Source organism: Phaethon aethereus (assembly GCF_964289735.1).
Source record: "Phaethon aethereus genome assembly, chromosome: 1".
NCBI classification, from domain to species: Eukaryota; Metazoa; Chordata; class Aves; order Phaethontiformes; family Phaethontidae; genus Phaethon; species Phaethon aethereus.
The window spans coordinates 7,752,179-7,774,895 of record NC_138575.1 but is presented as its reverse complement, the minus strand read 5'-3'; the positions used below and the strand labels follow the sequence as shown (position 1 = coordinate 7,774,895).

Genomic DNA, 22,717 nt, shown 5'->3' with positions numbered 1-22,717 from the left:
ACTGCTGCTGCTGTGGCACCCCATATGCGGACACCCTGCATCACAGGAGTATTTTTAGTCACACAACCTAATATGTATGTGCATCGTCATAGCAGTGTGGGATGAGGATGGCGGTTCCTGTGTTTTGGTTCCAAGATAGATGTACTTTAGTCATGCCACTAGAGAAGGCAAAAGGATCCTTAGGAAAGAGAGAACAGGAATGGTTTGTGGGCAGCATAAATCATTCTAGGTGCCACAGCTGATTCACAGGCTATAGGCTAGGTATCCTTTATCTAATACATAGTCTATTATGTCAGAAAGGAGAGATCTTCAGTGCAGGAAAATCTAGTCACTTTGATTTGCCTGCAGAGGATAAAAGGGAGAAAATTTAACTTGTAAAAATCAGGGGAAAAAAGTTCTCTGTAGACATATCAATATAGACACACCCAGCATGGTGACAGCAATACAATATCTAACAGCATCTAGCAAAGGTGGATTTGGTTGTCTATAATGTCAAAGTCTGATCTCCCAGTCTGTATACAGTTATAGACACAAATATCAAGTTGCATTATGTAGACAAATAATGCTTTGTCCAAGTAGTGGCTCTTCTCTTTGTGATCTGATGCTTTGCCACTCTGAGCCAATAAACCGCTTTGAAATTTAATAGGGAATTGTCTCCCCATAATGGAAATGAATGCAGAGTGGTGATTATATAGATCTAGATGCAATTTCTGTTTGGTCAAGCCAGAAATGTTTGTTGGGGTGGTGTGCTCCCGTGAGAACAGCACACAGCAGAAAGTATCTCAAATTGGACCAGAAACTGTTTGTCTGTTTGGCAAAAAAAGTCCTGAAGCCTGAGGGGAAGAAGTAATTAGATAGTGAGCTGGGATTGCTGACAGACCACCGAAAGTCCCACTTAGCCAAGCCACTCTCATTCCATGGGGGAAGGGAGGACGGCAAGCCTGTGGGAAGATCATTGGTGGGGTTGTTTCCCACATCAAATCACACAGGAAACCTTTTATTTTTTTTGTTTTGGGAAGTGAAAGAAAAAAACCAACAACAACAACAAAAAACCCTAATAGAAATATAGGAATGAATGGAAGTGTGGCAGGATGGAGGGCTAAGTTACCGTGCAGCAGCATCCCCATCTCATCACCTAGGCGCTCCCTCAGCAATGGGTCACACTAATTCACAGGTGACAGCCCATGGAAATCTCTCGGTAACTCTGCCCCTGAAACAAGTGTCCATTTGTTCGAGCTGAGATGGTGCTGTTCTGCCTGGACCAAATCCTTCCTCATTCACTCTTAACTACTTTGACAGAGGTATGATTGATGGGAGCAGGGTTGGCTTGAGGCAGAACACAAATCCATGCCCGGAAACCGTGGCCTCACTGAAATCACTGGGACAAAACTGCCATTGACTTTGCTGGAGCTGTGATCTTCATAGAGTTTAAGGCCAAAAAGGGACCGCTCATAACCTCCACCCTGACCTCCTGCATAACTTAGCCCCTAGAATTTTGCTTGCTGGTTTGTTCAGTGGAGAGAATTACATTTCCAAGGAGGAATTGTTTTGTTATGTTTGTTTCGTCTTTAAACTGCAAAACAAAAGACTTGGGAGTTTGTAGCTGCACTCATGCAAGTTGTGTGAAAATACTGTCATTGTTTAGTTCCATTGTTTAGTTCCATTGTTTAGTACCAGTTTTAGTATCAGGATGTCATCCAGGGTTGGCTCTTGCCCACAGCATAGGCAAGGGAAGGGGTTGCGTTCAGGCTCTTAGAAATGTGCCACATTATTTCCCTGCCTTTCCTAGAATCCTTTCAGAGCATCCATTCTGGGTGGTAGTGCGTGCATTTGGAGAGATGATTGTTCCTTCTGCATAGTATGATTTAACAAGGCATTAATCATCTAAGAAGCTGCAAGACTGGGAGACGCCCTATAGATCATAAGTGCAACAGCAATTACAGTTGGCCATTTATTAGATGCTTAGAATCAAAGAAAAATATAGGTCAAAAAGGCCTCTGGAGGTCTCTAGCCCAACCTCCTGCTCAAAGTCAGGCCAACTTTAGAGCTCGACCAGGTTACTCACAGCCCTGGTGTTTGACCACTTCCACTGTTTGTTTTGGTTTGTTTTTTCCCTATATCTAGCCAGAATTTCCCTTGCTGCAACCCTGCAACCTGTGTCCGTTGCCTCTTATACTTCTGCCGGGCACCACTGAGAAAAGTCTTGTCTCCACCTCCTTCATAAATACCCTTTAAATCACCAAAGAGAGCTGACAAACAGCAGGTAGATCCTCTGTAGACTTCTGCAAACAGTTTGATTCTGAACAGCCACCAAGCAACCCCTGAGAGCATGTGCATTGCTGAGTAACCCCGTTCTGCCTGTGCCCCATCTCAGGTGCTTCACCAAAGACATGCACACAGAAAAGGGAAAGAAAATGAGACAAGTACCTGGGCATTTATATCTGGTTTTTAATAGACTCAATGCAAAATGTTTCACGCTGTGTCCTCACAGTGTCGTCCAGACCCACTGCCCACTGCCCAGGTTAGTGCCAAGTCCAGCTCTTCTGGGCACAGAGGGCAGAAGACAGTATCAGGGACACAGTACTCCAATCCCAGGATAGAAAAGCCTGAGAATTATTCCAAAAGGTATTATTTGTGCATGTTTCTCTAGGTACCATAATCCAGAGAGCACTGCGCACCAACCACCAGTGCTGCCCTTCAGCAGCCCTCTCTGTCCTGTCCCTGAGCTGCAGAGCAACACAGGAGCCAGCAAGAGCCTCATTACTGCCAAGGGTTCCCAAATGTATGGCATGGTCCCTCCACTGGATACTCAGGCAAGGCTTCCCGAGCACAAAGGGACAGAGCATGGCCCAGTGCCTGGCATAAACTCAGCTCCCCACACCTCACTGAAGTCCAGGCCATCCAGGACATGAGTGACCAAACCAGAAACGTCCCCCTATGTTTCATTCACAAAACACCCTCCCTTCATTATCAGGAGCCTTTGGCATTTTTAAAATGCTCTCATGCTGACCTTACCTCCTGCTGTGTGCAAACACCACAGCACTGGCCCCACGGTCAATAAAAATGGTAAAAACCTTCTTCAGACTCACATGGCTGAAATGGATGCAGATCCCTGGGCCTCCTCTCCTCCAGGCTCAGCTTAATTAGGGAGCAGCCAGCAAACCACAAGCGTGCTCACAAAAGAAGCTCGCATCTGAAGGGCTTTGACTGCAGCTCTTTGTAACTAGTCACAAACATCTGGTGCCTGGCAAGCTTGCCTGCCTCTTGGAAGGGGTTTCCAATGAGAAAATTCCTGTAGCTTGCACCTCAATTTTCCACAGTGCACCTGAATTCTCTGCAGCGCACCGTGCAGCATTCAGATCTCTCCCCTGCCTCCTCTTCTAAGCCGCCAGCTTTGCAGAAAAGACATGGCACTGGCTTCTCCACCATAGCCTCCCCATCCACCCCAACACATTTTAAACAGTACACATAGTCCAATAGGGAACAAATATTCCCTTGAATGTTTGTGGGTTGATAAGCAGTCTTGCAAGTTCAAATAATAGTGTTGGTTCCAGTTTTATTGGCTTGATGAAACAGAGCCCATGGTGGGGACGGTCCCCACAGAGGAGGAGGAAGGAATAAAGGTAATTTTTTTCTCCTCTTTTAGCAGCCCCTTCCCCTTTTACGTGCATGCATTAGTGTGCAACTCTGCTCAGAAGCCATTCTCAGGGAGACTTCCTTAAGTATCTATTGAAGATTAAATGATCCTGTGTGCAGCCTATAATGATGTCCACTACCAAAAATTGTTCCCATCTGAAAGCTGCCCAGTGCTGCATGATCTGAAATGGGCTGCTGACCTCAGAAGAGATCCCAGCAGGCAAACCACCACATCACAGAAACTCAGCCCACCGCAAGCACCACTAATCGTCGCCTTCTCTGTGGGCGCCGAGTGAAGGCAGTTACTAAAGGGCAGGGGAACTGTGCTCTCAGCATCTGTTGCCCAGTGACTTTCTCCTAAGCCTCATTTCCAGCATGTTTGGGGAGATGCTGTCCCAGGCCCTGCTGTGAGGTACCTTTTGTCTGGCAAAAGTCACTACGCCCCTAATACAACTCCAAAAAAAGCCAGTATGAATTGTGCCACCCACAAGGGCAGGCATTGGATTCGGCTCTGCAAATCATCCAAAGACAATCATAAGCCAAATAACCTAAAACCAGACCCAGACGCGGTGTAGGAAGAGGCAAACCTGCCATGAACATAGATGCTTTGACTCAAACTAGCCCCAAAACCAGCATGCATCTGTTGTCACTGCATTTCTGCAAGACTGTTGAAATTACGACCAGCTCCCTGCGGTGGCTCTTATTCCCTAGTGAAGGTTGCAAGCATCAGCATGGTAAAAGGATCTTGATGGGTAAAAATTATGCTTCCATTTAAGAAGACCCACTAATGGCACCTCGTGCATCTGTCACTGAATTAACAACATCAATTTGAAACTGTACATAAGCTGGGCAACTGGTGAAGAGAACAGCTTGCTTACATTAGGAGGTAAGAGAGACCTTAGGCTTTGTTTCTCCTGAGGGGTTGTGATCAGCTAACAGGAAAGCGGAACATTTCTTGTGGGTATTCACATCTTTTCAGATTGGATTCCTTATGTATAGGAAGGGTGAGACCTCTCAGGTCAATGTGGGCAAAAGGCTTGCCAATGTGACGCCCGTCTACAAGAAAGGCCGGAAGGAGGATCCTGGGAACTACAGGCCTGTCAGCCTGACCTCTGTACCAGGGAAGATTATGGAGCGGTTGGTCTTGAGAGTGCTCACAGGGCATCTGCAGGACAACCAAGGGCTCAGGCCCAGCCAGCATGGGTTCATGAAAGGCAGGTCCTGCTTGACCAACCTGATCTCCTTCTATGACCAGGTGACCCGCCTAGTGGATGAGGGAAAGGCTGTGGACGTTGTCTACCTGGACTTTAGTAAAGCCTTTGACAGCGTCTCCCACAGCATTCTCCTGGAGAAACTGGCGGCTCGTGGCTTAGACGGGTTTACTCTTCGCTGGATGAGGAACTGGCTGGATGGCCGAGCCCAGAGAGTTGTGGTGAACGGCGTTAAATCCGGCTGGCAGCCGGTCACAAGCGGTGTTCCCCAGGGCTCGGTTCTGGGGCCGGTCTTATTCAATATCTTTATTGATGATCTGGATGAGGGAATTGAGTGCTCCCTCAGTAAGTTTGCAGATGACACCAAGTTGGGTGGGAGTGTTGATCTGCTGCAGGGTAGGAGGGCTCTGCAGAGGGATCTGGACAGGCTGGATCGATGGGCAGAGGCCAACTGTATGAGGTTTAATAAGGCCAAGTGCAGGGTCCTGCACTTTGGCCACAACAACCCCATGCAACGCTACAGGCTTGGGGAGGAGTGGCTAGAGAGCAGACCAGCGGAAAGGGACCTGGGGGTGCTGGTTGACAGCCGGCTGAACATGAGCCGGCAGTGTGCCCAGGTGGCCAAGAAGGCCACCAGCGTCCTGGCCTGTATCAGCAATAGTGTGGCCAGCAGGAGTAGGGAAGTGATCGTGCCCCTGTACTCGGCACTGGTGAGGCCGCAGCTTGAATCCTGTGTTCAGTTTTGGGCCCCTCACTACAAGAAGGATGTTGAGGTGCTGGAGCGTGTCCAGAGAAGGGCAACGAAGCTGGTGAGGGGTCTGGAGCACAAGTCTTATGAGGAGCGGCTGAGGGAACTGGGGTTGTTTAGTCTGGAGAAGAGGAGGCTGAGAGGAGACCTTATCGCTCTCTACAACTACCTGAAAGGGGGTTGTGGCGACGAGGGTGTTGGTCTCTTCTCCCAAGTAACTAGTGACAGGACAAGAGGAAATGGCCTCAAGTTGCGCCAGGGGAGGTTTAGATTGGATATTAGGAAAAATTTCTTCACTGAGAGGGTGGTCAGGCATTGGAACAGGCTGCCCAGGGAGGTGGTGGAGTCGCCATCTCTGGAAGTGTTCAAAAAAGGTGTGGATGTGGCAGTTCAGGACATGGTTTAGGGGACATGGTGGCGCTGGATTAATGGTTGGACTTGATGATTTTGAAGGTCCTTTCCAACCTAGTGATTCTGTGATTCTGTGAATAGGAGGCCGCAGAATAATATCTGGGGACCAAAGGGAGAGCAGTTACAGCAACAGTAAAACTCACATGTATGTTCTGGAGAGTAGGGCTATGGAAAAAAAAGACACAAATTCAGCTTGTGGGGTCACTTTCTCCACCTCCCTCCCAAGAGTCTGGATTTGCCTCCTTCCACACCCTGCCAAGAAAAACAAGCTATAAAAATGCAGCAATCTGGGGAGCTGCTCTGGTGCCCAAAATGTAGGTGTCTAATGCCATTTTAGGCACTGCTGGGGATCCAAGACATCTGCGTGGGGCTGGCAGATACAGCACCGGACCTACGGCAGGCTCTGTCCCTCCGGGGGCAGGCACAGGGGGCCAGGCAGGGTACCCCAGGGCACGGAAAATGGCACTCGACGCCTACGTTTGGGTGTCTGAACAGCTCTCCCAGAGCATTGTGTGTTTGGACAGTTGGAGTTAATCATCGAAGGGAAACGGACCTGCAGTTACAGAACTGAGCACTGGGAGGTTTGGTAGCAGAGAGGATAAAATAGGGAGGGATTGGAGTGCAGGGGACCGTCTGGCAGAGTCCAAGTGCGTCCAAGGAGAGCGGCTGCCAGCAGCTTGGAAAAGGTTTGAAGTTCCTTCTGTGCCACGCCGAAGTTTAGTCATAAATGACAACAGGGGACCTGGGGACAGAGGGATATTTTCTGAAGTGTGTGATGTGCTGGGTTTTTAGACTCTTATGTGTTCCACATGTCTGAGCACCTCCCAAACACGTCCTCTGCACATGCCGTGCGGCAGGGCTGCCTTATCCTCCCCACTCTGCGGACGGGCATCTGGAAGCACAGAGGGGTGGTTTTGGCAGCCCATGTGGCAGTCTCAGGCCTGACCTCGGTTGTTGTCAGTGGGAGTTTAGGCCCCAAACTTCCTTTTCATGCCTTTGAAGCTGGGCTGCAGCGCTGGGGCTGGGCTCTTGCAGGGGAGACTTAGACCTCAGCTCCCAGCTTAACCCTTTCACCCCATGGCTGTCCGTCCTCGGTGGGTAAAATAGTGGGTATTTCTGTGCTTCGTTTGGTGATTACAACTTTTATGCAGTGATTAATTTTTCTGGTGGAGGAATAAAATAATTGTCTGAGGACGGTGTAACCCAGCCCTTCAAGCCTGGCCCCCTTCTTCCCCTGCCCTCCTGTGACACGGACAGCCCCAGAGTACGGGGCAGCTCCGTGCCCTCCTTACCCCATCCTGCCTTCCAAACACCCTGTTATAGAAAGAAAAAAAGAAAACAAACAAACAAAACAAAAAAACAACTCTTGTTGGAAACTTTGTCAAACACAAATATTTTCAATTTTGCTGCCCCTGAAGTATTAGTGAGGAGAAAACGTTTGGGTCCTCGCTGTGGCTTGTTTTATATGCTAGATTTCACCTCCAGCAGCAGCTTAATCAATGCAAATCAAATTATGCCTCCTGTTTACTTATCTCCAGAGTGCTGACACTGGCAAGCGGCTTATCTCGGTGTGGCAGGAGCCAGCTCCTTCCTTGGGGGTAGGACAGGAACTCCACAAAAGCTGCTTGTAGTGGGAGAGGGAGTATAAATCAGGGAAAGCTCTGCTGGCTCTGCTCCTCAGCAGCGAGGTTACTTGCTGGGAGCAGCATGGGGAAGCCGAAGTGCGAGATGCCCCGGGGGTGGAGGCTGCCTCCTCCCTGTTGATTAGCAGCCTGGAAGCCAGGGTTTGGATTTTGGCTTACTCATTTCTAAAGAGGAGGCGGTGGTGGCCCTGTCCACAGCGGTGACGGTGAGGTGGTTTGCAGAGCTGACACCGGTGGTTTGCAGCTACCATCTCCTTCGGGCTGCTTCTGCGGTCAGTCCTCCCTCCCGCCCTGGCGACAAGGCCCGCTTCACGGCAGCGGAGGGGGTATGGGGACTGCGTGAGCACGACCCACTGAGCAAGCACATACACTCAGCAGGCAGACACAGCCCCCCGGCCCACACTGGCTCAGAGGCTCACAGCCAGCACCTGGGAGACCTGCATTTTCCTCCCATGACTGCTTCAGGTCTCCGTTTCCCCCCTTGGTAACAGTGTTGGCTTTCCTGCGTGCTGCTTTGAGATGCCCAGCAGGGTAGCCTGTAAGATGGAGGCAGGAGTAGGACTCACTGCTGGGTTTCGTGCTGCCGGGAGCACACCGGAGCGCTGGGCATCGCCAGCACAGTGGTGGCAGCACCTGGGGCTGATAAACTGACTCCGCTCGGCTTCCGGGCCCGTTGATGGCGGGGGTACAAGCAGAGCTGGGTACGGCAGCTCAGCGGAGCGGCGCAGGTCGGGGCCCCGCTTGCCTGCCCAGCGAGGCCGCCTTCGCCCCTCTGAGGTCTACCCAGCACACCTTGCCCGAGGGAAGGGCTGCTGTGCCCGGGGCCAGTGCACGCCAGCTACCCGCCCTGGAGGGAAAAAGCACCCGATTCCCGGTGTTCCCGCGGCTTGCAAGTGTTTTAACCGTAGTTCGCCCTGCAAAGCGAAACCGGCTCGCCCTTCCCCGCCTCCCCCCGGCACCGCGCCAGTCGCAGGCAGCGGGGCCGAGCGGGGGGCGCGGGCGGGACGCGGGGCGGGGCCGGGGCGGGGCGAGGGCGGGGGCGGGGCGGGGCGAGGGTGTGCGCGGAGGCGCCTCACCCCCTTCTTCTCCCCGCAGATTTTCCAATGGAGGCAGCTGGAGAATCTCTATTTCCGCGAGAAGAAGTTCTCGGTGGAGGTGCACGACCCGCGCAGGTGAGAGCCGAGCCGGGCTGGGCCGGGTCGTCCCCATGCCGCTGTGGGGGACTTGGTGGCTGGGAAGCCCGTAGGCAAGGGGCAGCGGGTCCCGCACCGGCGGCTGCCGCTTCCTTCCAGCGGGACGTTTTGGGTTCGGGTGGGTGTTTCTGAGGATGTGTTTCCCCTTGGCTCCTAGCGGTACATTATTTTTTTCCATCCCTCCGTTTTGGCACCTTCTGACCCCCGGGGCTGTGCAGCTCCGGTGCCCCAGCTGCGGTGCCGGCAGTCCCCGTGCGTGGAAGGAGGGTTGCCTTGTCCCCGTGGTGCACTTGAAGCCTGGAGGTGGGCGCCAGATTTTGTACTCAACATGCTTCCTTATAAATAAATATTCAGTAGCGCAACTGAAAGGAATGGCACAGTACCAGAGGTTTACCGGCACTCAGGCTGAAAGCCCATCCGTCTTTTTGGCACAGGAGTCTTTTTTTTTTTTTCCCCCTTACTTTAGAGACCTAATGTGGGAGAGAGTGAGTTCAAGTGACGGTGCTGCACCTAATCGGTGCATTCTGCACCCCTTGCTCGTGTGTGTTAGTGGCTGGTTGCTGCAGACAGTGACCAGTGTGTATATTGCTCAGTAAGTTGTTCTTGCTAAAAGCAATGTCTCACTTGCAAAGTATGAATACGGCTGATGGAAACCAGCTCTCTCCCAGCAGCACATCAAATCAGTCTGGGTAGTAGTGTGTTTTGCTGATCGCTCAGCTGTGATCCTGTTTCACCTGTTTCCCATGCCTATCTTTGTACTAATATGTGTATTTTTATTAGGGGCATTTTGCATGTAGTTTCTGTGCTTATTTGCCCTGATATGAACATGGTCACACCAATACAATGGTGCCTTTCTCCATAGGTGCATTTTGTTAAAGCAAAAACTGAGTAAAGCAGCTCGTACCCATTCTGCAGCTCCAGGTCAGCAGAACCTTGAAGCATCTGCTTAATATTAAGCATGTAAATAGTCGCATGAAATCTAGCAGAGGAAATTCCCAGAGTTGAGAATATGCTGGGAGATCTTCCAGCAGCAGGAGCTGGGGCTGGTGTACTCCATCCCCCACCGAGCCCCCAGCAGCAGGAGAGGCGTTGGAAATGCGTGCCGCAAGCAGCCAGCGGCGAGAAGCCCCTGAAGACCCAGGCTGGCCGTTTCCTGTAAGCAGCAATTGCAAGGAAAAGAATGCAAATAGTTCTGGGATGTTAAAATCATGATGATATTTGCAACTCCGTGTCATGCACAAAATGTGACCAAAAAGAGGAACGTCATCTGTTTAATTTCTATTTCGGTGATAGGAATTACTGACAGAAGAGGTTCCGGTTTTTATTCCATTGCACTGTTTCTCTGAATCAACACCAGGAGGACAAAACCCTGTCCAGGTTGTCAGCCTGGTACTTTCTCACTACAAGGGAATTCAGTTGGTTGATTTTCATGCCCAGAGAGTACCACTGTCCAGGTCAAAATGATATGCTGGCTGTAAAGCAGCAAGGCACGTTGCGGTGGTTTGGTGGGAACACGACTCTGGTTGTAGTCCCCCGGCCAAGTGGGATGGACTCCTGCGAGGAGTTGTTCGGCTTGTGGAGGTGGAGGAGTAGCCAACACAGCGCTCTCTCCGCATTCCTCTCTGCATAGCCAAACCAGAGCCTGAGTCAGCGAAGCCACGCTCGCAGGAGAGCAAGCACAGCTCTGTGGTTGTGGCCAGGGCTGGGCAGCACAATGTATGTTTTTTAGCCCTGCCTCTGCCCATGGCTTCCTGTCCCAAACAAGCCATTTAACCTCTCTTCATCGTGGTTACTTATCCCATAAAGGAGGCAAATGATACCTTTTAGGGGGTATCGACAGGGTTCATTCCATAGCACATGTGACATGCGTGAGGGAAGTCAAGGAAAAAACACCCATAGGCTGTCTCTCACTGATCCCCAAAAGACAGCTGTGGAAAGCAAGTCCACAGCTCTGACCAGCTAAGTCTGCAGGCTTTCTAACGGGGTCTGCAGTTTTGATGGGAAACATGTACAGATCCTAAAAAGAAAAAAAAATTGGAAGTCACTGCTTTTAAGATGAGCAGATGAATGGCTTGCAGAGTATGTTTCTGAGAGTTCAAAATGAGTAACTGCATTTGACTGAACTGGATGACACCAGAATTAAGGCTTTAGCCCATGTTTGAGTGCCTTAATGTTTTAGAGCCTTATATGCCGATGTGCCGGAGTGGTTTGTGTCCCTTAAACCAACATAAAGCATCCAGAGTTGGATCCCCTCTCCAGCCTCAGCTTCCAGAGCACCTCGCAGTACAGCCGTCATTCCCTGTCCAGTGAGAGGGATGAGGCAGCCCAGGACCCATCCTCATTAGGACCATCAGCCACCATCCTGTTGCATCTGTGGAGAGTTTTCTCACAAGAACTATACTCATAACAGATCAAGGTCTTCTGCTCCAGTCGCATGGATAGGACTCAGCACAGGGTGAACGTTGAAACATGAGATCCCAGTTATCTCAGACCTTGTTTGCATTGGCCGCGGCTGTTTTCTGAGAGAAACTTCACTCCGATTTCTAGGTTCACATTTTGACTTTAACATGTTTTGCAGCACTGAAAAGGCCCTGACACAAGAGCTGTCAGCCCTCTCCCAGGCTGAACCTGGCCAGCAGTTCCCATTTCGCTGCAGAGTTTTGCTTTTCTTTCATTCTTGGCTCTATCCTAACTTTCTTTGACCAGTGCCTCCCCTCTGCACATTCGTCTTCAGTTTTGGACAGGGCAGTAGCCCACAGGCACCAGAGGAGAGGTGGCCAGTGCAGGTGCAGGAGGGGAACCACTGCATTAGCAGGCTTGAGGACTTCCAAGTGCTCGTAAAAGAGTGGACCATCCCTTGCACTGCACAGTAGAGCTCCTGGGCTGTCCTGCAGTGTCACCTCCACAACTGCACTGCACAGAGTGCCTGCTCACTGCGGACTGTGGCAGCCCCCCCGGAGCACACCCTGCTCCCCAGGCTGTCTCTTGTACTGGCCCATCTACACCACCCACATCCCTACGTGCAAGGCTATAACAAAAGTGCCACGTTTCTGAGCTAGTCTGTGTACCAGTGCTCGCATTCATTTCATAATCATACTCCACCATGAGACCTTTCTTAACAGACTAGAGAGGAGGACCTCATTTTGGGGGGGCTTGGTTTACTCCAGCCAGTGCTACATCCCTGCAGTGGGAGGGGTTCTGCAGACCAGGACGCTGCTAGCCTGCGTGCGCTGGTGTGCCGGTGTCAGAGGCTCTGCTGGTGTGGTGGGGAGGAATAATCAAACAGTTTTGTACAGCTGTGAAAGCATGAGGAAACCTAACCTGTGTTCTTTGCTCGTATTTGAGGACAATTGGGAGTCCCAGGGAGGAAACATTTAGCTCTTATTTTTCCTGTTTTTATAGTCACTCAGCTAATCGCTGAGTAACATTCTTCTCTCCAGGGCACTAGGCAGCCCTCTCTGAGCCTCATAACTCCCCTTTCCCATACCACGTGCCAAGTCCTGCTACATCTGTTTACAAATGGGGAAATCAAGGTACCTGAAGAGTTTCTCCCACATTCTCTAAAGCAGCCCTTGATCCTGTGGATCTTTAGTTGTCACCTACGTCCTACTATTTGACAGCCACTGTCCAAAGCCAGAGGTAGTGGAGGATGTGAGGACTTGGCCTCAGGTGTCTCAGCATGTGATGAGACGCAGAGGATTCACACATGCTTTGGCATTGGTGACTCCCCTGGGACACGTAGCAGGTCAGCATCAGCTCAGCCAAACCCAGGAATACAGTCTGAACTGGACAAACTGGATGATCTTTACTCTTAGTCCTCAGGAGCTTGCTAACTTGAGGAGTTATTTAAAGTAAATACTCTCCTAGCTTGATTAGCTATTTATTGCTGTGCTCTTAAGCATTTTTTCCCATTAGCACAAGGGTGTGTGCAGTAAAGACAGCAGCTTTGACTGTGGGGTCTGTGATAGGTTCTGGAACAGAAAACAATCCAAGGAAACTTTGGTGTCAACTCAGTTCATTCTTTTCTCCTCTCCAGGGCATCTGTGACCAGGAGGACTTTTGGGCATAGCGGCATTGCTGTGCATACGTGGTACGCCTGTCCAGCACTAATAAAGTCTATCTGGGCTATGGCCATTAGTCAACATCAGTTCTACCTGGACAGAAAGCAAAGCAAGGTAAGCATGTTGGAGCTGGGAAGTGCGTGTTGTGGTGGGTAAGTCGTTCTCACTTCCCACAGTCTCAGCAAGGTCAAGTCCAGATGGTGACTCCTTTCCTGCCCTTCCTTTCCACTTGAGATCAAAAAAAGGTAAATTCATATCAGAATCATGGAATGGTTTGGGTTGGAAGGGACCTTAAAGATTATCTAGTTCCAGCCCCCCCACCATGGGTAGGGACACCTTCCACTAGACCAGGTTGCTCAAAGCCCCATCCAGCCTGGCCTTGAACACTTCCAGGGATGGGACATCCACAACTTCTCTGAGCAACCCGTGCCAGCGCCTCAGCACCCTCATAGTGAGGAATTTCTTCCTAATATCTAATCTAAATCTACTCTCTTTCAGTTTAAATCCATTACCCCTTGTCCTATCACTACATGTCCTTGTAAAAAGTCCCTCTCCAGCTTTCTTGTAGGCCCCCTTCAGGTAGTGGAAGGCTGCGACAAGGTCTCCCTGGAGCCTTCTCTGCTCCAAGCTGAACAACCCCAACTCTCCCAGCCTGTCCTCACAGCAGAGCTGTTCCAGCCCTCTGAGCATTTTTGTGGCCTCCTTTGGCCCCGCTCCAACAGGTCCGTGTCTTTCCTGTGCTGAGGGCTCCAGAGCTGGACGCAGGACTCCATGTGGGGTCTCAGCAGAGCGGAGTACAGGGGCAGAATCCCCTCCCTCACCCTGCTGGCCACACTGCTTTGAGTGCAGCCCAGGAGATGGTTGGCCTTCTGGGCTGCGAGCACACGTTGCCAGGTCATGTTGAGCTTGTCATCAACCAACACCCCCAAGTCCTTCTCCTCCTGCTCTCAGTCCATTCTCCACCCTCAAATTGACTCAAAATATCTACTGGCTTTGGCCAGATTGAGGGAATTTGTATTGAATTCATGTCTGTGGGAGTGAGGATTGAGGGAAAGGTTGTACTGAACTGTGGCCAAGTTGGAGGAGCCAAAGTTCGCAAGCTGACAGGGTCGTGTCCCAATCTGGATGGTTTTCACATATCTTCTGGTTTTGAACTCTGTCATAAAGTTAGGGAAGCATCCAGTAACTGAGTTCAAAGTAGCTTCACACTCTACACCTGTTTCTGAATCCTTCTTGCTGTCCCTTGCTTTTTACTAATGTATTTTCTTAGAAATGAGGGAGAGGGATATTATTTCTCTCTCCACACAGAATCTTACAACAGAAGGAGGGGGGCAGGATGCTGACAGCCTGGCTTTCCAAGGAACTGTCTTGATCTGGTGCTGCACAAAGGGCCTCTCAATACACGGAAGAAATCACCTTGAAACCAGAGGAGTGTGTGTTCTGCCTCTAATTCCTTTCATCAACAGTAATTTTAGGCATACCCAAAGCAGCAGGAGATCACTTTGATCACTTTGAGATCACTTTGAGACAGAAGAGAGACTTCTCATGCAGATGCCCCTCTCCATGTGAGCATGCTGGTGTAAAACTTGACAGAGAAGACAGAGTCTGTATTGAGTGGCTACCTTCTTGTACAGCTGCCTGCGTTGCCTCCCATTTCTGGTGAGATGGCAGGAATGTGCAGGGTGATACTCCTCCAAATGGCTGAAACGATCTTAACATCTCGCTATTGCTAAAAGCACTGCCTGCATTTTCAGGCAGGGGCTGCTCCCTCCCTTGCACAGGCCCTGGCCCTATCAGGTCCCTTCATGAGCCAGTTCAGCCCACTAAACTGGCAGAAAAATATTTCTTTTTTCCTCTTTTTATTTGTTGCATTATTTTTCTTCCAGTTAAATGAATTGAATTGCCTTGCTGAAGTTATGTGAAGGGCCATCAGTGTCCTATTAGTCCATCTCACTCTAAATCCTTCTGACATTGCTTTCCCCATCATGATCTCTGTGACTTTATTGAAAAGTAGGTGGGAATTTTGGATGCCTTGGGCAGAACACATGGTTACAGCCACTTTGGCCATGTCCCATCTAATGCAAAAACAAAAAGAAAACAGGATTCATCTTAGTTGCTGTGAGCTGTATTGAATTTGGGGGCATAGCTAACTTCCCACCCCTGCCTAAGTGCCAGCTGTGAATATGGACAAAACTGTACACTCACCCAATACCAGGTAATGCTTTCCTGTCCCCCTCCTCTCCTCAGCAACACCAAGGAAATGCATAACCCCCTCTGTTTTGCTCTCAACAAAAACAACTCAGACAACGAACAGAAGTTTATTTTTTAGCCAGATAGATTTGCTGATCTAGCTGCAAGGTATTTAGGTCACAAGCAACCAACAAACAAAAGGAGATTCCCTCCTCCTCCCATTTCTTTGGTAAGCAACTGGGTCTCTTAAATGCCCAGGACTTCCTTTCGTGCTTCTTTTTTTGCTGGCAGATTGTGTTTCAATCTGATCTCCCCTCTCTCACACTCCTACAGCCAGCACCACCCACCAGCCCTCGTTTGTCAACCTGTCACAACTGTGACCATGTCAGTGTGCTTTGTCACAATAATCCTGGTGGTCACGCCAAGGCTTTGAAGTTAAGATATACTAATATTTTTTCCCTTTCTGTTAAGGGAGCTGGTATTTTAGTCTGTTGTCTTCATCTTTGACATGACACTGTCAGGACTGATAGATCCATCAATTTTAATTGATTTGTTCAATTCATGCTGGTGGTCATTTCAGGACAGTGTACTCACATGTGCTTTGCTTTTGAAAACCAGTAAAACATACTCCAAAGTGGGGCCATGTGAAATGTCTTTGTTTCAGCTCTCAAGGGCTTAGACAAACATTTATTTGAGTTTCAGGTCGCATGGGTTCGCAGCCCCTTAAATCTCAGTCCCCACTTCAGTTGAATCCCCAGCTTCAAAGAAAAATTTAGATACTCCCTCCTTTCATGTTCAAACTTGGCATTTCATATCGTTTTGACAAAAGAAAGAAAAATAAAAACAAACTTAGAAGAAAAAGCCACTGGAGCTCACTGCAACTGAGCCTTCACTCCAGTGATATAGATAAGATGGCAGGAGATATGACATAGTGGTAAAGCAAGCTTGGACTCTGTGCTGCGCACATAGCTGGGCACCAGTTGGATCTGGACCTTCTGCACAGCTCCACTGGAAAAGCCCCTTCACTTGATTTTGGAAAGATGTAAGTTCAGCTTTGCCTGGGTTTTGACCCTTTTGCAAGGAAGTGAGATGCCAGCCGCCTTTGCAGCCTCACTCCACACTGGACTCCTGCCAGCTCACTGAGTTCCCAGTGCCTTGCTCCCTGCTGATTTGTCTCTCTCTCCCTGCAATCGAAGCGTAACGTGGAGACTGAAAAGATCCCTGGCTTTCTGAGTGAACATGTCAGCATGCAGAACTGCTTTTTTTCAGGAGACAGATACAGCAGGACTTCAAGGCATGTCTTTGCTCTGTTGACTGCACCGAGTCAATCAAGCACTTGGCCTAGAAGACCTGAGAAGTCCCCTTCTGTGGGAATTTCCAACAGCACATTCCTCCAAGCACAAGGCTTTTTTGGCTGAGTGAACCAGTAGAAAATAGGCCAGCGTTTCTAAAAAATCACCTGCAGCAAAGCTCCATCACTGCAAGCACAAGAGGGATAAATTCATCCCTAGTGTCCATCTACTCCTGCTTTTCACCGATGGATTTTTCTTCACCCTCTGACCCTGTCAGAACAGCACTGGGATCAGTTTGGCCCCATGCTTTGAAATGACTCATGAATGAGCCAGTCTCCCTCCATGTAAATGAGACTTGGCAGGTCTGCGCTAAGTGCTTTAAAATTTTGGAGCCTGGAGGGACTGCAGGGCCTGGGGGAGCGCTAATGGGATGTAATCTAGCTCTGCGCTATTGCGCTGTCAGTACAAAGTCTAGCCCAGGCCTCACACTGGCTGCTGTTCAGTGGCCTGTATGAAATGAGCTGTTGCTCCGATTCCTGCCGTTGATGAGTGGCTGTCCAAAGCACAAGGCCACCCGACGCTGATTAGCATTGCTGTAGGCAGCGGAGGCAGCAGGGATTGAGCAGCATGGAAAATTAACCCCATTCCTTTCAGGAGATGCTCCATCCCCACTCTTTAGTGCAGGGCACCGTTAGCACAACTGCGATCGGATCTAAAACCTTCTCCTATGGCTTCAGCAGGTTTGGATTGCACCTTCTGTGGGGTGCACTCTGCCCTGCTGATCCCCTATCTGCTCTCTTCTGGTTTGTTTTTCTTGGCTACAGAGATGCCAGGCTTTGGTCTTATGTCATTTTTTAATTTGCCCTATGTAGGGCACATTTCCAGCCACTGCTGGCTTGGTGTGCCGGCCAGGACCACAACAGCACCCAGCTGCAATGCCTTCACTCAGTATTTTAGTTGGTGCCTAGTCAAACAGGTAGGGCCAGAGTGTGCCCTCATTTGCAGTCTGAATATGAATGGAAATAAACTACAGAGCTTCTTGCTGTAAACTGTCCTACAAATACAGGAAAACCACTGCCTCACAGAGTGGAAGGGCAGGATCTGTCTGTGCAGACTTTGTACCGTTCCTAGACATCCGCTGCAAGGACTCAGTATATTGGGTTAGGCAGATACTGGGTTTGATCAGTGTGGCTGTTCCGGGGGTTATACAAGGTATTCATAACCCTAGAGATACGTAGTGTCATACAGCATATATACACCTGCAGGGGATAAATCACCAGGACAGCAGCAGTCTGAAAACTTTTTACTCCAAAGATCTGGCATTGCAGCAAGACAGCATTTCATGCTCAGGCTCCTTATCAAGACTTCAGTAGCAGGAAATCCCATTAGATAAAAGCAGTGACTTTCCTCTTCACCTAGAGCTAACTTTCCAGAGCTATTTGGAGAACATGTTTCTCAGACCTTGTTTCTGACCAGAAACATCAGATCCAAGAAGGTAAAAGAGTGCTATCCTTCTCCTGGGGCTGATTTTGGGGAGGAGCTGCTGGAATGAGAAGTGTCTAACTGGTTGTATCATTATTTTAAGAGGGTCAGTACTGGTTGCTTGATCTGCTCTTACATCTTGGCAGGTAGTTCAGCCTCTGCACTCAAATGAGTGAGTGAACACACCCTGTTCTTGGGGTTGTTGTGGAAATAAGCTTATGAGAAATTTGAGTACCTCTGAACGGTAATGACGGAGCCTATAAATAACCAAGGATATTAAATTATGATAATACTTCTGAGGGTGTTTTCAGTTTAAGGCTCTCCCAGTGCTGTCTTCATTTGCAGTCTTAAATTAATCTTAAAAATACAGTGTGCAACAGGGAGACATTTTACTTCCCTTATTATTTCACTGATGTGCAAACAGAGGCAGGGGATCACTAAGAACTTAGCGTAAAGTGTCTTACCCAAAGCCCCACAGCAAATCAGTAACAGAGCTAAGAGTGAAGCTCAGTGTGGTGAGCATTCAGCCATTGATTCAGCCTTAGTTCTTGTTAAAATGATTTCTGCTTCCTGAGGATGTGAAATAACACTGAAAATCCCATCATGGCAAGCATTCCTTGTAGTCCTATCTCATGTTAGTTCCAGTGGGAACAGATCACATCCTGGTACGTGGACGACAATCAGCTTCTGATCTGTTAGCACTGTAATGGTGTGCCCATCACCTGAACTGTATGGCTAGGGCTGAAAGTCAGTCTGTTCTGGCCTTGAGGAGGTGCAGAGGTGAATGCTCAGGTGAACTGGGACTTCACCATCCTGTTGAACAAGTCCTTGTGTGGCTGGAGAGCCTTGGCACAATGTCCCAACAACTTTCAGGGTTATGGGAACTAGAAATTGCAGGTCAGTGGCCCTGAGTTGTACCCACTCCAGCAGCACAGGACTTGTGAGATTTGGGCGATGGCCTGAGCTCCAAGCTCCCTCCATCCATGACTGAGGGGGAGCCTCATGGGAGCCTCACTTGAGGGTCAGTGAGCAAGAAGCCAATTTCCAGGTTGGAGATGAAATAGCAGTCATCTTTGTGCACCATGTTACAGACAGCAAGCTTCCTCCTGGTTGTCGATTTCCTCCTTGTTAGCATGGCTTGTTCGCTGAAGAGAATTCAACAACCAATACACAAAATAGAGCTCTGAGCATAAGCATTGGTTAAGAAGAGGCAGGAGGAAATTTTCCATGTGGACAGATTATTCCACAGTGGCTTAATGAAAAGTTTCCTTACATTTTTTTTCTGAAGTGCTTGGAGATGACCCGAGTCAGAAATGAGATAGAGGACTAGAGAGGCTTTGGAGCTGTTCTGATGTGGCAGTTGCTATTTTAAGGTGATCCTAAGGCTGTACTGGTCACAAAAAGGACCGAAAAATTCTTGTGGCCAGCCAAGACCCTCTCGTGTATAGGTTCTTCTTCCTGGTAGTGCTAGGGATATAACTGAAGGGCCATTCCCAGCAACTTTGATCAATGTTCTTGATGCTCTTGTTCATGTTAAGCACCTGCTAGAGGCTGCCAGGAGAAAGGACTGAAGATAGATTGTGAGCTACTAACAGTGAGGTTTGTATTGCAGAGGCAAGGCAGCCAATAGGACTCAGTGAGCCGAACCCTGCAATCAGCTGCCGTGCTCACTTAATTGTTCAGTGCCGCTAACCCCCTTGCCCTAAACATTTTTCTGCCTTTGTTGGCTCTGTGGGCATAACCACAACTGAGCTCCCTACTCAACGAAGAGAAAGTTCTGGAGTTCTCTCACCTGAAGTTTCTGGGCATCTTGTTGTCTCAAATCCTTCCAAAACCAGTGGAGAAAGGATGACATCTTAGGAAGTCAATTCATTCCCTCCTAAGATAGGAGGAGGACTAGATGAAAGTCTAGCTGAAATGTAATATTCTGTTCTACTCTATTCTATTGGTTAACGCAGTATGCATGTTTACTTTCCCGTGGAGGTGCCTACACTGTTGACATTTGGTGGTGGACAATGGCTGACTCCTTGCCCTAGTGTGGCCAGTTATTGAGCTGGGGCCAGCTGTTGTTTCTTAATGCTTTGAGGAGGTCACTCACGGTAGAGGCATTGCATGCAGCTTGTTAGTCTGGACCATAACCTGAACATGTTTTCCTGACAGTATTTTCTTACATCCTCTCATGACAGCTCATTTAAGCCATGTCCTCACTGTGTCTTGGTCCAAAGCTCATTGCAGATTTGGAAAGGCCCCTCCTGCCTTCCTTTAGATGCTAGAGATGGTCTTTAGCCTTTAGGCTTTGCAGTTTATTATTCTGGCATTTCTGAAGGTTTCTTATTGTATGTGGTAACACAGTGACTCCATACATAGTTTGTTTAAGAGGGAAAAATGTGCATGGCAAAGCAGAGAAAATAACAAACAACAGGAAGCGATGCCAGAATTGTACCCACTTAAGAATGTAAAAAGCGCAGCAGTGAATAGCGTGCCAGATTACTTCTATTCTTGTAAAATAATCCAAGTTTGCTGTGGAGGCCTGTTTCCTGCCACAGCAGGACTTTTGCCTTCTATGAGCTTTAAAGAAGCAATAGATCATTACTAACTCTTGTGTCCCTGTCCAGTCCAAGATTCATGCTGCAAGAAGCCTGAGTGAGATTGCAATTGACCTGACCGAAACAGGAACGCTGAAGACCTCAAAGCTGGCCAACATGGGGAGTAAAGGCAAAATTATCAGCGGCAGCAGCGGAAGTCTTCTGTCATCAGGTAGGTCCTTTATCCTGTAACTGGAGAGAATATAGTGGGAAGGGCCATGGCCATGGTATAATGGGGAGCAGCTAGAAGCTGCACTGTAGAAATGAAAGTCACTTCCCTTTAGCCTTTCCGTCTGTCCAGGTGTCAGTCCATCTTTCAGCACATCGCTCCACAAACAGCACAGGCAGCAGCCTCCCCCTCTCTCATTACTGCTGCTCGTTTCCTCTTTGGCCCCAGGATGTCATCTCCAACCTCTCACTTTCCAGCTGAGACCTAGTTTCTCTTCACAGTTTCTGCCATAATCACCCCTTGGCACCCAGCTCATCCCTAGGTAGATGTGTTTGTGAAGGAACCCTCAACCGCCAGTGAGGAAGCCGTCAGCCAGTGCAGCTCACTTGGGAAACAGAGGCTGGGAATTGGTGATGTCCTTCAGCACTGTTGAGGCAGGGTGGATTCTTCACAGAGTGCACATCTGCTTTGCCTCTCTTTTGCTGGAATTTGCCTGGTGTCCCAGGCTCAAAAGAGCTATTCCTTAGCACTTTCCACCATACCAGTGTGGGGACCTAGAGGGGTTTTTGTGTGCCTTAAAGCATCTTCCTGTTATGAGGAAGACATAACTGTGAAAGCAACCCAGAAGTAATACAGAAGAGAGCCAGAAGTGATACAGAAGAGAGCTAGAGCATCAGAAGAGAGGCACCAGGGAAGAGGAGTCAGGAACATGTCTATATTTCTTTGAAACTCTTCTGTCAGTCTGAATGAGGCAAGCTGTGTGTAAAACAGTGCTACACATCACTCTAGGAGCAAAGCAAGGATTGATAGTTTGTGAAGAGCTTGAAGCTGCTCAGATGGGAAGCTCTTCAGGAGAGCAAAGTTGCTGGTATCACTATAATTAACAGTTCCAGTCAATTAAATGCCCTCTGTTAAGTATCACATCAAGTTATCAAAACCAATTGTGTGGAGATGTGTGACACCAGAGGATAACCTTCCCATGCTTGACAAGGGAAGAGTCCGTCTAACAACACAAATGCTTTGAAACTGAACCCACACTGGGGTTTGCATCGCTGCATCCTTCATCTCTCTTAAAAGCCACACTTTCCTGCATGGAAAAGGTCCAGCAAGGGGTTAAAATGTGCAAGGCTTACAGAGCCTGCTGTGCAATTCCTTGCCTTGCCTGCAAACAGAGATGTCTTTCTACTTCTTAGGTCCTCCTGATGCCGTATACAATCCACCGTCTGTGCCTCCCATCGCTCAGGGAGTTGCAGTAGCCGAGCAGCTCCCAGACTGGTGTCGGGTTGTTGGAGCTCTTTGTTTGTTTGGCATTTTTTCCAGCTCTCCTGCTGGAAAGTAAATAATGTTAAGTACTCCAAGGAAGTTCTTAAGGTCTTTCCAAGATCTCAGCCTCCTGGGCACCATTCCCAAGTCTGTGAGAGCTACTTGGTAGTAATCTTGTTTTCACGTTAATAAACTGACTTTTTGCCTTCCTGGAAAAAAGCATGGGGGTCTGCTTCTGCTGTCACACCGGGAGAGAGCAGATGAAAGCCAGCAGGAAATCAGGCCCAGAAAAGCTTATGTAGGGCCACTACCTACCAGGGTTACATGAATGGAGATCCCAAACTGGGAGCTGCCCATGCTTTTATTTCTGGGTTTTTTTTTGTTCCCTGCTCAAATCCCATCTGGCTGAGAGAGAGCAAGAAACCCATATCTATCTTCCTAGATATAAGGAGAAAATATTTCACAGTGAGCGTGGTGAAGCACTGACCCAGGTTGCCCAGAGAAGTGGTAGATGCCCCATCCCTGGAAACATCCCAGGTCAGGTTGGACGGGGCTCTGAGCAACCTGGTCTGGTTGCAGATGTCCCTGCTTATGGCAGGGGGGTTGGACTAGATGGCCTTGAAAGGTCCCTTCCAACCCAAACTATTCTATGATTCTATGAACGTGGGGTTTGCAGACTCAGCAGAATTGCACGAGTGACTAGACCCATGCAGAGTTCATTTACAGGTGAGTCATTTCTTCAGGTCTGGGTAGGTGTCTTGGTCTACCTGGGTGCCTGTGTAGGACTGTGTGAACCTCTGTTTCAGTCAAGGTGCCACTGGTGGGCCAGGCGA

General features: G+C 49.0%; 1 protein-coding gene across 3 annotated transcripts in view; it reads left to right on the top strand.

Annotated features, from left to right (window-relative positions):
* Nucleotides 1–22,717, top strand: part of FRMD4A (FERM domain containing 4A) — a gene marked incomplete at both ends in the record, with an annotated part of 383,792 nt that overhangs the window by 338,129 nt on the left and 22,946 nt on the right. For all 3 annotated transcript variants that reach the window (XM_082013889.1, XM_082013888.1, XM_082013887.1), the window contains 3 exons: nt 8,745–8,821; nt 12,879–13,017; nt 20,483–20,624. In XM_082013889.1, the coding sequence (XP_081870015.1) occupies nt 8,745–8,821; nt 12,879–13,017; nt 20,483–20,624 (358 nt within the window). The remainder of the gene's footprint in view (nt 1–8,744; nt 8,822–12,878; nt 13,018–20,482; nt 20,625–22,717) is intronic.